Source organism: Equus asinus, chromosome 5 (assembly GCF_041296235.1).
Source record: "Equus asinus isolate D_3611 breed Donkey chromosome 5, EquAss-T2T_v2, whole genome shotgun sequence".
Lineage (NCBI taxonomy): Eukaryota > Metazoa > Chordata > Mammalia > Perissodactyla > Equidae > Equus > Equus asinus.
This window is the reverse complement of record NC_091794.1, coordinates 14363533-14380070: the sequence shown is the minus strand read 5'-3', so window position 1 is coordinate 14380070 and position 16538 is coordinate 14363533. Positions and strand designations below refer to the sequence as shown.

At 37.7% G+C, this 16538-nt stretch overlaps 1 protein-coding gene across 47 annotated transcripts in view; it reads right to left on the bottom strand.

The window, feature by feature from the left end:
* PHLDB2 (pleckstrin homology like domain family B member 2) overlaps positions 1-16538 on the bottom strand; it is a 223074-nt gene that overhangs the window by 32572 nt on the left and 173964 nt on the right. For 13 of the 47 annotated variants that reach the window (XM_044771614.2, XM_044771606.2, XM_070508775.1 and 10 more), the window contains 7 exons: positions 11610-11765; positions 10552-10662; positions 7797-7886; positions 4407-4550; positions 3598-3783; positions 1656-1796; positions 350-449 (listed from right to left, as the gene is read on the bottom strand). In XM_044771614.2, coding sequence (XP_044627549.1) covers positions 350-449; positions 1656-1796; positions 3598-3783; positions 4407-4550; positions 7797-7886; positions 10552-10662; positions 11610-11765 — 928 coding nt within the window. The remainder of the gene's footprint in view (positions 1-349; positions 450-1655; positions 1797-3597; positions 3784-4406; positions 4551-7796; positions 7887-10551; positions 10663-11609; positions 11766-16538) is intronic. The other 34 variants (XM_070508794.1, XM_070508795.1, XM_070508797.1 and 31 more) reach the window with 6 other exon arrangements.

Below are 16538 nucleotides of genomic sequence, written 5' to 3'. Positions count from 1 at the left end.
CCTGGTAATCTCTCTGGATCTCAGTGGTCTCTCTTTTCTTTCTACCAATCAAATGGGAAAGTTAATAATTTTCTAGGTGCCTTTCTGGTTTGAGAGATCTGTTGAATTTATAAAGTACAATGGGTATGTTTGAAGTGCACCAGCCATCTGTGCATATAGGAAAAATTACATTAGTACAACAATGAGGAGATAGATTTCCCTCCCCAAACAGGGCACATTAAGAGTAAAGTTGACAACTTTGGTTGATCCTCTAACCGTCTAAGCATCCCCAACCCTGTTCTGACCCTCTTACCCCTAGGAATTCCAAAGCTTAACAGAAGACATGACATTTGATTTCAAAGGTCCATACCTCTGAGCATCCTCCGAGATTCTGAGTCTTTGGTCATGGTTGCCAGCGAGTGGGGGAGCACGCTGCCACAGCTGTTGCTCTGTCCCAGGGGCAGATGAGCCTGTGAGAATCAGGAAGAAACACTCAGGCAAACGGCAGGCCCAGTGGTCCTTCAGGACACAGCCACATCCCTGTTTCCAAAGCTCCTATCTAAGCACGGAGGGCAGGGAAGGTAGGTCTTTGCATCCTGTTTATTGATGCTAAATGGTAAAGGCCAGTCACTGTCCCTCCCAAAGAGCTCCAAGGCAGTCTCAACTTCACAGCAATTCCTCCAGTGGCAGCAACTCCAAAACTGAAGACAGACAGGGCAAAGTGTCCGAAAGCACCTCAGAGAACAGCTCAAAGTTCTTCATGCACAAGGAGCAGAGGGCAGACGCAGGGACGAGAACGCATGCACATCATGCACAGGGACAGAGAAGAGCTACGCTTGTCACAAGGGCACCAGTTCCATCCACCCCTAGTTATCCAGTAGGCTGAGACTGGAGAAACCTATTACCTCCCCAGGGGTTTTAGCACTCTTTTAAAATAGCAAAATCCTTAGTGTAAAATATACTTGGAACGCCAGTTTATAAATAGATTAAAACAAAGTTATTCTGATTAGGGGCAAGGGAAGGGCCCAAAAGTCTGTCCCACTCAGAACCTCCTTCTCACTTCCCTCTCCCCCTCTTCCTGCAGTGACCCCTCAGGCATGTCAGCAGAACAGGAGTGAGGACTCAGGTGTCAGACCACACGGGTTCATATTCCAGCTTCACTGCTGACCAGCTGAGGGCACTTGAGCTAGTCACTTAGCTTCTTTACACCTCAGTTTATCGATATGTACACTGGGGATAATAACTAGTACCTCTACTGATGTGTGTTACTGGATTTTAAAAAGAGACAATTGACATAAAGAGCTTAACCCAGTGTCAGGCTCATAGAAATGACTCAATAAACATTTGTTGCTATTATTCCTGGAATCCAGAGCTTATATCTTCCAATTTCCAGATCGGGGATGCAGCCACGGGAGTGTGTCACATAAGTGAATGCCACCCACCACTTGCGTGTGGTGGTAGAAAGTACACTGGACCAGGTTCTTTGGTCTCAGAGCATACAATTCTAAATGTCCTCCAAATAGGATAGAAAATGCCATTTAGTTACAACGTCTGCCCAAGAAGCAAATTTAATGGTTTATTATTTAGCGTTTTCTTTAAAGACCTTTGCACGTCGGTCAACCTAAGGACAAGGAGGCTCCCTGAACATGAAGCCCCTGGTTGTTCCCATGTCCTACCTTTGGGGCGGTGCTTCTCCCCATAGTAGCACTGCTGAAATGTGGGGATATGGAGGGTGTGGTTTTCTTTCGAGGCAAAGTGTCACTCAGATAGAGGCCTTCTTTGTGCTGTTTTTTCCTTTCTTCCAGACTTCTAAAGTGCTTTAAATGCAAATGTAAAGCAGAATAGCAAAACTTGACTAATTGAAACAGGTTACTGAAGAAATTAAGAAGTATGCATTTACAAAGAAGTTTTGGAATTTTAACACGGAATTTAAAAAAATATTCAACTTATACTGATGTTCACTAACAGACTTGGGCTAGTATTTGGTATGATACATAGAACCTGGAAAAATTTAAAACTGAACGTAGAAACTTAAAAAAAAAAATCCACCTTTCACTTTCATAGTTAGTGCCTGCTGCACTGGGGCCTCAGGACAACATACAAACTATTATGATGGTCGCCACATGGATGGTGGAACAGCCAGTGGACAAAACAAGTAAGCGGTTTCTCCCCTTGTCTGTCTGGACAGTTCTGTGTGATGGCACAGATCCCAGTGTGAGGAGAACAAGAAAAGGAAGAAGGAAGAAGATGAAGAGAAAGAACGAGAAAAGAGGGAAGTTGTTTTAAAGTTGGAATAATATTTTAACCACGTAAACACAGTCCAAATCCACATACGTGTCCATATAAGGCATCCTTCTGGGTTACTCTTTTATTTAAAGAAGCTCTTGGCCAAAAAGCCCCTATACTAATCCTTCACATTTATAAATCCTCCTGTTGACTATATCATTTCTTTTGCAGATTCCTAAGGCAAAATTTTTGCCAATTTGAAATTTATCCAAATTTTTCTTGACCCCCCTCCCCAAAAATGTCTTCAATAGTAATTTCCTAATTAAAGCTTCTTTAGGTTTGATCATTTTTATACTAAGCTCAGGCTTTTGAAATATATAAAAATTAATGCAAATCTGAGTTACCAAATTTATCATCAACCTTCAAACATGCCAATCATGAAAAATACCTGCATTTTAACTTCATAATTATCTATTTATACAAGCTAATATCTGTTAATCTAAAAGTAGGAGGAGATATAGTTCTTTAACAAAGGTAATAGATAGTGAAGGCGCCTTGAAGAAATGTAAGGTCCAGGCCTTGCAAACCAGAGCTTGTCCAATTTGGGGATCTAGTGACTACGACTCCTTAGCATTTTCTGGGGCCAAATTCATACGGGGATCTGATTATAGTTGAAAGGAGTCTCGAAACAGATTTTTTTGAATACCCAAGAATGAATATGGACAGAATGCACTAAAAGGAGGGCAACATTTAGAATAATAAATTATTTATTTAAAAATCTGGTCAATAAAAATTGTTCTACGGACCAAATGCACTACTTGTGGTGTGACCTTGGACAAGCTAATTATCTACCCCGAGCCGAGTCTCAGTTCCCGGAACGTCAACATAGAGTTAACTCTTCACGAGATTGTCACAAGGAAGAAATAAGATTGTTCCTTAGAAAATGTTTAGCAAATTTTGACATATAGCAAGGGAATGATGTCTATTATGATGGTTTCAATAATGTGTCAGAAAAAGATTTTGTGTTGACCCAGCAACTTTTTACACTGTGGATTTTATGGAAATAATTATTATTACTTTGAAAAATGTCTGAGGTAAGTTGCAATATTTTGATTGAATGGGAACTGAAGCACGAGGATGTGAAACTAGCTCCAACATATCCAAAGCCAGGAAAGGACAATCAAGGTCTCAAACTTTCTAACAAGCCCAACACCCTTAGAACACAGTAAATGTCCTTTAAAAAATCCGAAACAACAAAAATCGCAAAGGAGTATGCACCCTGTCTTTGTCTTTTTTAAAAACACCTTTGGAAAAGCTGAAGAAAAGATTCCACTTAAATAACTTTGCTGTCAAGGTAAAATCCCCAAACTCTGGACACCAGTTCCTAAGTACCTGCTGCTCTTGCTGCAGCTGTCTTCTGTGCTTCTTGGCTGGTAGAGGAGGGGGCGTGTCATTTAAAGGGAAAGGATGGACAGATGGAGCCATGACTTCGGGCCAAGGGGCTGATGGAGGTTGAGTGACAGGATGAGGAGAAAGAGTGGAAGGAAACGCAGATGCAGAACAGACAGGTGGCCTTTGCTTTATAGGAGAAAGAAAAAAGTATACACGTGTCCATATGAAATGAAAGAATAAGACAAAGAAATGAAATCAATAATCTGATTCTTCCATTTTCTTATATTTTGATCAAGAAGCCATAAATCATGGGTAGTATCTTTCAGTTTAGCCTCTTATTAAAATGCACACTGCTAACAACTTGGATCACTAGAAGGTACTTCAAGTTACTGCTATTTATCCCTCCCCAGGTGTTTTAAAAAGGCATAATGTTAAAAAAAAAAAAAATCCATACTCCAAAACAAACTAGTGAAATCAAACTGGAAATGTGATTCAAAGCAATAATTTTAGAAAGGCTTTTTGGTTTCTAAGAAAACTAGATTGGGTTAGAGCGTTAAGATGTAGAGTTTATTGCTGTTTGAACTTACTTCTCCTAGCACTCTACTCTGTACCATATATTTCATGATTTCTATTATCATAATTGATAGAGCAGTATCCCCAAATTGGTATGTTTTTCAAACTCAGCATCACTCTGGCCTTCTGGTCAACCAGACATATATTTGTCACACATACCCTCATTTTCAGTTAACCATGGGTTAATTTTTGACACGAGGAAAGCAGTGAATGAATGAAATGTCATGCCAACACACCTCTTTATTTTGTGGCTGGCTCACCAGCACAGCTGTGGGAGGCCCAGTGGCAACAGCATCAGCATCAGCAGGGAACTGAGTGGAAGGGGATAGATTCGTGGAATTGCCACATGGCTCATTAATTTCATTTACACTGATATATCCCTAAAAGGAGGAATTCAGAAGTTAAACACAAAGAAAGCAAAAGCTGAGGCATGCGAGAGTATTAATGCTCCCAGTACAATGAAGTTAGCTTAGAGCGGCACGGCCAGATATCTGTGACATTATCAAATGTTTCATTAAAGGAATAATCAGCAATTAAAATGGATTTACAGTGCTTAATCTTGAAAAATGATATTCCAAATATTAAAAATAATTTTTTCTGGTGAAATCAAGATGACTATATCATAAATAACCCAATACTTCAAATTCAAAATATCCAGAGGTATCAGCATTCATTCTGTTGATTGAATCAGGTTGTCACTACACAACATTTAAAATAATCACACGCGCAAAAATCTGAGATATAAAATTGACAAGGCAATCACCTGCTCCCTAATTCAAGAACCTTTTCCACAAATCTTTATTTTTATATTTTCCCTGCTTCTTCTGTTTCCTGACAACTTAGAGTGTAAGTATAAGTGGGTTGAGAGCTTCTGGTTTTTCACTGAGGCATTTATAAAAGAGTAACGTATTTGTAACAGAATCTAGATTTCAGGCATCTCAACCAAATGAGAATAAAAAGGACACTGTCCCCTCTTGAGCCTTCTCTAGCAAAACAAATGTGTGCACACACTCGCCCACGCACGCACGCACACACACACACACACACTCACTCACCCCAAAGGTGGAGCTGCAACTCAAGAGTGTTTCAGTTCAGTGCAGCTTCCCCAACCCCCGACTCTACCCCCAGGACAGAAAATTTCCAGTTACTTGTAAGTTCAGTAATTCAGTTCTGGCTTCAGCTTAGAGCAAATATCCACAAAACAAAATCTATGAGAATCAAAACTCCTGAATTTTTATTTGAGGAAAAGGCACTTGTAAATTTTCATGGAAAGTAATTACACAGACCAATCATGATTTTTACCACACCAATAAAACAGTACGAAAAAGAGAATAAAGGGTGTAAAATAGTATCTCTCTTTTAAAAGTAAAACTGAATGAAACTCAACACTTGGGTTCTTCTACCAGCCCATCAATCTTTTCAAAACTTGGCTCCAGGAAAGGCAAGATATGGTTATGCTGATGAAGAAAAACTTCCAGACTCGAAAGCAAGGTTTTTACTGAGAATTTATAATTATGACGAAGTGGAGAAAACTAGAGTTGACTGTTTATAAATTGGAGGCATCAAAATGCTGCTGAATATAGCCTTGCACTTCAGAAAGGACCAACAGATACAACGTAAACTTTTCTAAGATTAAATTGAAGAAAGGAAGTAGACAACTGGGTTGTCAAATTTCATTTTACCTCTGCTAGTAAATGAGATTGGAGAGTAACAGCTTTGAGTTATTCTTTTGCTCAGTTGATAGAATGTTTCAAAACCAAGGTTTGATTCCTTATATGAGTCATAGACCATATAACTTAACTGCTTCAAAAATGTATACTGTTTGTCCAAAGTGGGACTTGTTTAAAAGAGGTCGATTTAATTCATCACTCTTTAAAAGAAAAGAGAAAGAGAGAAAGACAGGAAGAAAGACAAAAAGAAAGAAAATCAAAACATGTTGTGACCCAATTCTGCTTGGTACATGAAAGAGAACACATAGCTACTCAACAAAGACGAGAGTTGCAGACACACACACGAGTCAAAAAGCCAAATGAGCTTCTGATACCCAGAAGTCCCCAGACAAAAAGAACTCATTAATAGAAAAAGTAAGATTTTACTCTTCTCCTAGGAGGTAAAGAGACCTTAGAGCCTATCTAATGCATTTGGATGCCACAAGCCCTTCACGCACTGTCAGGAGGCAAACTATAGATGTTCCTTCTTAAGCCTTTTCTTTCCCCAGCCCTCCCCATCGCAGTAAAAGGTAGTCACCATCCACCTCGTTATTCAAACTAGAATAATGGCATCGTTCCTGACATCTCCCTTAATTTATTTCATCCCCACATCCAATCTATCAGCAAGAACTGTCAACTCTGCTCCAAAATATATCCTCATGAGCTAATTCTCTCCATCTCTCTGCCATTGCTCGACTCCAAGCCACCCGCATTTCCAGCCTACGCTATTGCAATCACCGCCCACTCCTTATAATCCAGGATCCAAGGAGCAGCCCAGAGTAATCTTTAACAAATGGACAACAGATAACGTCACCTCTCTGCTTAAAACCACTCAATGGTTTCCCATCCACATAAAATAAACCATATTTCTTTAACATGATCCACAAGACCTGCCCCATGTCCATCCACCTTGCTGACCTTATCTTGGTCCACTCTACTCTATTCACAACTACCCTTTGTTCACTGAATCTGCCGGTTCCCTGGTCTGAATAGCAGAGACGATGAAACTGAATGATCTAATAAAGCTTTTGCAGAAATATTTCACAAAATGCTTCTAAGGTACATATTAGTCACACTTATTATGTGAAGAGAACTTATTTCACATACCTACACACACAGAAAATACTTTCCATGGAGGAATTCCTAACTCTGCTATCTTTTAAAAAACAATTTATAAATAAAGGGTTTTTTGTTATTATGCAAATTTTTATGCAGAAGCAACCTTTTTCTTTAGCTTTTTGAAAAAAATAAATACAAAGAAAACTATTTTCTTTCTCAGTCATGGTTACAATTTTCCAAACTAGAGTGAAAATATTCTAGCATTGTAGCAGTGTAGCCCTATAACAGGATATTTGAGAAAGAGTGGTGCTGGGGACGGGGGAAAGATGGATGTTTGCGATGAAGAATGTGTATAGCTTAGTGTAGACAGGATTTTCCAATTTAAGGAGAAAAATAGCAGAAACAAGATTAGGGGAAAAAAGAGAGAGAAAAGAAAGAAACCAGACTATCTTCTCCAATATTCGAGGGCATTTTCACGTTCTATAAGATTTAGGAGAAAGAGAAGTAAAGTAAGAAAGAGGAAGAACTGAGAAAGGAAACTGTAGAACGGAAAGAAGGGAATTTAAGACTAACCTTGGTCTGGATCCTAAATTTTCTGAAACTCCAAGTTAACACACAATGTTGTTCAATGCAAAGTACACACACCACACACACACACACAGTATATCTGCATTAGACACAAACATAATCCCTGAAATCCTCAAAGCATAAATAATGAAGGCAGAAACACCATCAAAGCATTGAGTGCTTTCGTATGTCCTTTGTAACTGTTTTTCCTATTCAGCTAAGCACATAAAACGGAAGGACATCTCTTGATTTCTAAGGCGATATGAGTGGACACATAAAATCATAGCTTACCTCTTTTAGAGTATTGGGGTTGACAGGAAACCCTTTCCCCCCAGAGAGGCTGGAGTATTTCTTTTCCAAATTACAAAGATTTTCCTTTTCCTGAAGGAACACAAAATCTATTAAGCTTAGTCAACTTCGATTTCCCTAATGACTAATGATGTTGAGTATTTTTTCATGTGACATTGATTCTTCATATATCTTCTTTTGTGAAGTATTTGTATTGAAGTCTTTTGCCTATTTTTTACAAATTTATTTATTGGGTGTATATCTATTATTACTGAGTTGTAGGAGTTTTTAATATATTCTGGATACAAGTCTTTTGTCATTTCCTCTTTAAGAAACCTTTGTTTACCCCAAAGGCCATGAAGGTGCACTTGCACTCATATTTTCTTCTAGAAACTTTGTCATTTTAATTTTTATGCTTAGGTCTGTAGTCTGGCTTAAATTCATTTATATGTATGGTGTGAGAATGGATGGTGTGGAGGTTTGTTTTTGTCCATTTTTACCCAGTTGATCCAGCACCATTTGTTGGAAAGACTTTCCTTTCCCTACTAGATTGTCTTGGAGCATTTATCAAAAATCAATGGACAGTAGATGTGTGGGTCTATTTCAGGACTCTCTATTTGGTTCCATTAATCTCTATGTCTATTTGTATGCTGGCACCACACCATCTTAAATACTTTAGCTTTATAGTAAACCTTGAAATCATATAGCATAAATCCTCCAATTTTATTCTTCTTGTTCAAAGTTCTCTTGGCTATTCTATGCCCTTTGCATTTTCACATACAGTCGATTCTCATTATTTGCAGTAGTTATGTTCTGTAACATTGCTATGAACAATGAATTCAGGAATACTGAACCACTGTTCCTAGGGGAAATACAGGGTTGGGTTCCTGTGGGCTTTTGGTCACAATATTTTCGTCAACTGATCAATACATAACTTCATTTTACGTGTGTTTCTATTTAAAGACATTTTATTTAATATTATTGTTGATCCATTAACACTGAACTCACAGGCAACAGCACTATAACTCATGCGTGAATGAAGCTTATCCAACACATGTATTTTCTCCATAATGTACATCACAGCCTTCCTGCCCTTAGGAACACTAGATGGTACTTTATAACACTATGGCTTGGGAGCCATTTTAAACAGCAAAATCACCAGCAAAAAGTACAAAAGTGTGAAAATATGGCACTACATAGCCCACAAAAAGGACACTTGTTTACAGTACGAGAACTGAAACAAGAAGGCAGAGCACTGCCTTGTTCAACTTCAGCTGCAAGGGTGCACATTGAGTGACTCAGAATTTTCACAGCTCTGTGCATGTCCAACAAGGACTGCATGGTAAGTACTGATTTGGGGGTTACTAATAAATTTTGGTGAGCAGGCAAATTCACAAATATGAACTCTATGAATAATGAAGATTGACTATAAATTTTAGCATCAACTTGTCAACTTCTACAAAAAGTCTGTTGGGATTTTTACTGGGATTGAGATACCTCTACAGATCAATTTGGGAAAATAAAACTCTTAATTCTTATGTGCCACAATTTTTACAATAGAATTGTATTTTGCATATGTTTAATGAGTAAATAGTATTTCTATGATCATGCTTACCCATTTTTAAAAATCTATTACTAAGAGATTTTTTGTGCTAAAATTTCAGAAACTACTTAACTACTACATATTACACTATCTAATTTAAACTGTGTCTTTGAATATTGTGTGCAAAGGGTGGTGGGGAGGCTAACGGCATCAGAGTTCATCTCTGGAGCAGAGAATAAGGATGGAAAAGACAACTCCATTCAGAGATTTCTAGGGGCTGAAGAAGCAGGAGGAGGGGAGCTGACAGGGATCTGTGCGGGTTACAGAGGCACCTCGAGTGAACTTATAATTCTACATGAAGGACCAATTTCCTCTTTCTTCTCACCCTAAAATTAGCTAGGTAGCTAAGAGGGGAATACTCCAGCTACATTTCTTCTAGGTGGGACTATGGAACAGCCTCATCCTTTAATCCATCATTCTGGATTTGATTTTTCTCCTATACTCCATTCTGGGTCTATCTCATATTTTCAAGATCCCAAGTGTCACATTCCTAGGTAGTGGCCTGCACGCAAGGCTCAGTCCTGAACTAGACACAGCAACTTTAATTTCTGCTGTCTTATCCCTGAAATTAGACCAGGGACTATGTCAGAAAATTAGGCTGCAGGTTGGGCAAAGGAAACCCTTTACAAGTAGCCACTTTAGGTGCTGGGCAGATGCAGACATAGTTCCTTTGGTAAAGATGATCTTGCCACCCACTCGGGGAGTCTACCTAGCCAATTAAGCTAAACTAAATCCAATGTGGCATTTACCAGGAAGAATCATGTGCAAATAATTGGAGTTCAAAACACAGGAGCAGCCGAGCCAAAATGTTTGACAGCAGCAAAAAGAGCAGAATATATTTTATGTATTTGGTGAAAACTATGATTTTCTTTCAAAGAATAAAATCAGCAAACATACAGATTTTCCATAGTTTGTATTTTCACGCCGTGGACAAAGCATGAAGAAAACATCCTTGGTTATTTTCTGAATTATAGTTAATCTTTCACAGTATGAGCTTACTAATGTGGAGGATTAAATAAAAATGTGTATAAAAAAGGCTTCCTTAAATTATAATTCACTCTTCATTATTAAAATGCACTTGCTTTGAAGGAAACAACTTTCCCCAAGTTGGAACCTGTGTTTTATTGCGACCAGCACTGAAAAGAAAATACTTACTTTTTGCAGCATCATTATTAAATTATTCTTTTCTTTCACAAAATGGTCTTGTTCTCTCTGAGCCTGCTGGACAATGTGACTGGCTTGCTTTTTCAATGCAGAAATTTTTTCCTAGAGGAAAAAAGATGATCATAGAAAGACGCACATTAGACACTCAAAGCTTTGCCAGTCTGCCCTGGAAACAGGAGGTGTTTGCAAGTGGACCAGCAGGGACCCCATTTTCATTGATGGTGGCCAGTGATTACCACCCAGAGGCTATGAGGCAGTTTCTTTGACCTGCCAAGGCTGGTACCTAAGGCCAATACAGTTCAAGTGATTTAAAATCTATGTGAAGAACCCAGGAATCATCAGGAAGTCTTTAGACTATAAAGGAATTTTTGACATCATCTTGGGAGACGCCTCATGGGAAAAAACAATGGAATTTCTTATTTAAACTGAGAGCTTAAGAAGTCACCTTCTTTGTCTTCCCTTCCCTCAATTTTATTGTGTTAGTACAGAGCACTGGGGTCTGATTTTAAATTCTGGAACACAAACTGAATTCTGGACCTCTGGGTGCTGGGGGTTGGGTGGAGTGAGCAATCTGCATGGCATTCCACAGGGCGACTTGCAACGGTAACAAGCTACCAGCCAGCTTTGAGAACTACTGAGCAGTAGAAACAGAGAAAATTCCAAAGAAGACTTTGTTCATAGAATTATTCTAAATCTAGTTACTATGATTGCAAAAGGAAGTAATTTAAAACACATACATAAATTTCTTGTTTTCTCTGCCTTGGCTTTTACATGAAAGAATAATTGAATATTATTCATAAATGCATCTACAGCATCAAGTAACAATGACTCCCACATGTCGCACTTTATCTGGTTTGGAGCACCATTTGGCACATAGAGAGCAGGCTTGATACTCTGTCAAATGTGATATATGATTAAACACATAAAATTATTCAGATATAAAGATAGGCAAATAGAAAGGCAAACGTTATAGCTATATTAATGCTTATTGTCACATAACGAGGAGTATATTTTGATTTTTTACATTGAACGACATCTGGCAAAAGCACCTTTCTGGTAACAATGTTCCGTTGATATTCAGCCACTTCACGCAGGAGCTGCTGGGTCAGGTTCTCCTTTTCCTCATCTAGACGGCTCTCATGCTCTAGCTGCTGGAATTCCAGGTCTTCAAAGTGTTTGCTCTCTACGTCCAACAGGTCGGCATCCTTCGGAGAAAAAGAAGGAAAACGAGACACACCAGAATGGCTGCAGCCTTCTCAATGTGAAGAAAAAAATATTAAAAGCAAACAGTCCAAAACATCTTTTCAGTTACAACATGGATCAGGGTTAGAAACATGACAGTCCCTTCCTTTGGAGTTAAACCCCAGAGCAGGGACCATTAGAATGGAACTAAAAGGGACTGGGGTGGGTGGGGCAGCATTTATTTCACTATCGGCTTTGGACTGCTCTGTGGATGTGGGAATTCTTGCTAAAATCTAGTAGGCTTTAAAACGGATCATGAAGTATAAAGAGAATTCAGTAAATAACCTAAACATTATCTGCAGACTAAAGGTGTAATATAGTTTCTTGATAAAATTCCTATTTTCCACAAATTTTCAAATGAAATGAGACTTTAGTATAGAGATTAAAGTCAGGATTCCAAAGTTGTTGACTGCAAAAAGAAACGATTCAAGAGTTGGCCAGAGGTCTCTGAGAAGGATACGGGTCCCCAAATGGCGCACGACACAATCCACTGGTAGATGTTCTTTAGTTTTTCCTTTTTTTTTTTTTTTTTACAATTTCTCAATACATGTTCTCTAATATACATACAGGTAGAGTAGTATACGTATATTATTTTAAATAAATACATATTTTTTGTGCATGCATGCAGTATATATATATTTATAATATAATAAGACCTATATAATATATATAGTCATGCATGCTCAAATAATTATATTTAAGGGAGAAGTCATCAAAAGCATTTGAAGACTGGAGTTCTTAAACTGAACTTCTCTGAATCCCTTAAAATTGTTTACAAACCTTTTTACTGGAAAGAGTGGAACCACAGTGCTCATCAGGAACAAAGAGTGACAAAAAGGTTAAGCACGGCTACTCTAGGAATAATCTTCAGGACATTTAAGAAAGATCAGATATCCTAAGAATCAGGTGTAGAATACGCATTCCCCAACCCATGAGATGTCTGAAGACAGGAATGAGTCAGTGTCTGTGCAGAGAGTGGTGCGTGTTGTGTCAATTATTCTCCAATATACTTTTTAGAAAAAAATCCCTCCTTATTTTTGGAGCCTTTGACAGAACTATAAATGTGGTATATGGAAGATTTTTTTAAAATACAATTTATAAATAATCTTTGGTCAGAAAGAAGCGGGAGCCAGGCTCTATGGCTCGCAATTCCACACAGGTAAAAAGAGTCGGAACTTTTTTTTTCAATTAAAACATCAAAAAGAGTTGGATAAATAAATATATGATAAGTTAGATCTATATCAGCATCTAAACCTACCATCTCCTCCCCTGGTTTTTATGTAAGTGATAAAGCAGCCTTTTAATCAAATGGAATTCATAGAAGGACTATTAGCTACTATGTAATTACAACCACCACTATAGCAACAAGATTATTATGTCAACGCAGACAGTTGGATTCTCAAAGTTTAAGAGCAGGAAAAACAATTTGAAAAACATACTCAACATTTCTTAACTCTTCTTTACATTTTAACTGGCCAAACAGAAAGTGAGCTTGGTTTCAAGTTATTGGCTGACATATCAAGTTTATCAGACATTTCATGCCTATAACTTCTAAAGGAATTAATGAAGTTGGACCAAAGCTAGTCATTACTGAAGGAATTAAGAGAGAACTCAAGTGTTATGTCTTGAAACAAAATATCAGCTGATAGATTTACTCATACAGGTGTCCATATTCAAGTTTTTAAGGTTTTTCAATTAAGTGTGGTTTGTGGCTAAAGGTTATTGAGATAAAAATTTTAATAATTATTTTTTTTTAGTTTATAAAGAATCTTCGAAGTGCGATATGGCTCACAAGACATACTCTATGCTAGCCAACCTCTTACTCTACATCTGGTTAATATGCAAGAGGTGTTATTTTAATGGCATGAAGGTCACAGAGTCACTAATTTATTTGTAGTAAATATTGAAACCACTGCATGAAAATAATAGCACACTAGGTAGGAAAGTTGAAAATTAAAGCTAACCTCAGCACTCTGATTCTGCTGGGGTAGTCACCTGATCACGTTATCTAAACCATTAAAATGTGTGTATACAAACTTGCATTGTGAAAGAAAAACAGCTTGAAAGGGGAAAAAAACTTTCAAAAGATTTTAGATAAGAATAAGAATTCAGGGGACGGAATTTGGGGGCAGAAGTACCTTAATTGAGCAGAGAATAACATATACAGGAAGCTCAAAGTCAAGTGTATGACTAGTTGAATGAAAATTTTAGCTAAACTTCACTCACTAAAAGAATATTACAAATCACTCCTGGCAGGCAAGCTCCAAGGCCAGGTGTGAAAGGAAATAAACCAGCTGCACTAAAGAAAATTGAACGCAATTCATTTTTTCTTTCCAATAACTTTTTGAGAATGGATATGGCAGAAGTTTATGTGCAGATCTTTATGTTTTCTTTGCCTAGCAGAGGGACAGAAAGAAGAGAATAGATGTGGTATGGCCAGGAGAGATGACAGTAATAATCTCATGACAGCTCAAGGCCAACTCTGAAAGCAAATTCAAATGGGCCTCAGGGTTTGTTAACATTTCTCTGTCTTAGGCACTGTAGCCAAACACTTCAATTGCATACTTTTGGAATTCGGAAAAAGACAATGGAAATCATCTAGTACAATCTCCTCATTTTATATATGAGGATATTGAGGCCCACAGAGGTTGAATGACTTATCCAAGATTAAAGGATCAACTGATTGTAGAGCCAGTGAGAAAAAAAGGTCTCCTAAATTGTGGATATCACTAAATAGGATTTAAAAAAAATCAAAGAGACTGAGATCAACCATTCAGCCGAGTAAATATCAAAAGCAGAAGAAAACTGTCCCAGCCAGGTGTCTCCTCCATTTCATGCTGGAATCTACCCTGGTAAATGAAAGACTTATTTAACTTCTGCTTTCTTTTCCATACTCCTTGTATCCCAGGGAACAATTTGATTGGTGAGCCCACATCCACTACATAGAACCACAGGCCATGAAATCAACATCAGATGAAAACTGAATTCTGACTCTAAAGCAATGATTTAGAAGTAAGAAGCCCGGTCACAAATCCATAGTGCTGTATTTACAAACTCACCCTATAATTTCAGCTTACGTATTTGAGACAACATACAGTTTAAGAAGATTATTTTCTTCCTAGTCATTTATTCTCTATTTTGTATGACTTGCCACCTAATGAAGTCAGTCGTAATAAAATCAACTTTATTAAACTTAGTTTAATGCCTTGGAGAAGATTTGTAATGAAACGGTATTCCGAAGTGTTTGAAGTCTGATGGGAAATGAGTTGTGATAAAACAGGAAGTTCCTACTATGAGTGGACTTGTGAAATAAGTGAACTTTCTAGTGATTAAGTCAAGGCCTTCATGAAGAGTTACTTTGGTCATCATCGCTGGAAAACAGAATTGGTAGGTCTCTTAATATTAGGTGAACAGAAGCTACCATAAGCCAGTTCTCTCTCCTAAGGAAAGGGGCTTTATGATAAGAATTTTACACTTTGCTTGGAGAGGAAGAGGAAGGAGTCTTTGCTTTCAATTAGAGGAATAGGCTGTCTTCATCATTTCCTTTCCTCTTTTGTACTCAAAATCCTTAGAACATACACAAATTTATGAGTTATCCTATAGAATCTAGATTAAGCAAACAGCAATTATTTAACCCACCTGAGTCCAGGTTATTAATGGAATCTACCAATATTTATTTGAAGCAATGTTTATAAAGAATACAAACAAAAACTGAATAACTAAAGGAAAGGAAGAACAAGATATATAAGCATGTTTACGACTCTGAATAAAGTCTTACGACAACTGTATAAAATCTTTAGCAATAGGGAGAGTTGAAAAACAGTACACAAATAGAAAAATTAGTTTCCCAATCTCTTTTGTGAACTGGCATAAACACAAACAAATTATAAACTAAAATAATTTTACAAATATTATTCTTTTTCTAATCATTTTAATCACAAGATTTCCAGAGTTGTAACACTGAGGGACAGGAAGTTTTATGTTCTTACAGCAAATTCAGCTGTACACAATAAAATTAGTAAGGGGAAGAAACACTGTTGGAACTCACTTTGATCCAACATCATAAGAAATAAATATTAGAATTGTTATGCTGCAATTTAATCTATCTGCATTAAGTACCTATTATTAAGAGGCTTTCAACCTCCCGTAACATTGAAAAGTTTTAACTGTAATTCTTCATAACCTAGTGATCCTCAAGGTATCAAATATTTTTGTATTAAAGGTCATCTTAAACATTTTCGAGGGTGTGCTTTCTTAACTGATTTTTCAACTTGCCCATTCCCAAGAAGGTAGAGACATCATAACATGAATGAAACTAGCCTTCTTTTCTACTCACGTGGAATCATAAAGTGTTAATCACTTGGGACTGGTTATTACCATCTGACTCCTCTAGAGGTCCAGGACTGTTCACGACTGTTTCCCCAGGGTCACAGTTTATTTGGGCTGCTGTTTAGGGCAAACTACCCAGTTGCCAAGAGGCTATGAAATATTAAGTGGCCTTGCCAGTATTTATGAAACTATCCACCTGGGAAGTCCTGGTTTCAGAAGATAACCAGCGTAGCCATGGTTAGGGATCAAAGAATACCCTGATAAAGTTCAACAAGAAGGTCCACGCTGCACTACGTTTTTAAAAATTATGAGCTCCTATGAGAAGGTGTTGAAAGCATCAGGAATGCTCTGCATCCTGGGTCTTGGTGTTTGATTCCTGTGATTGTGCTAATGAGTTCAATGTCATT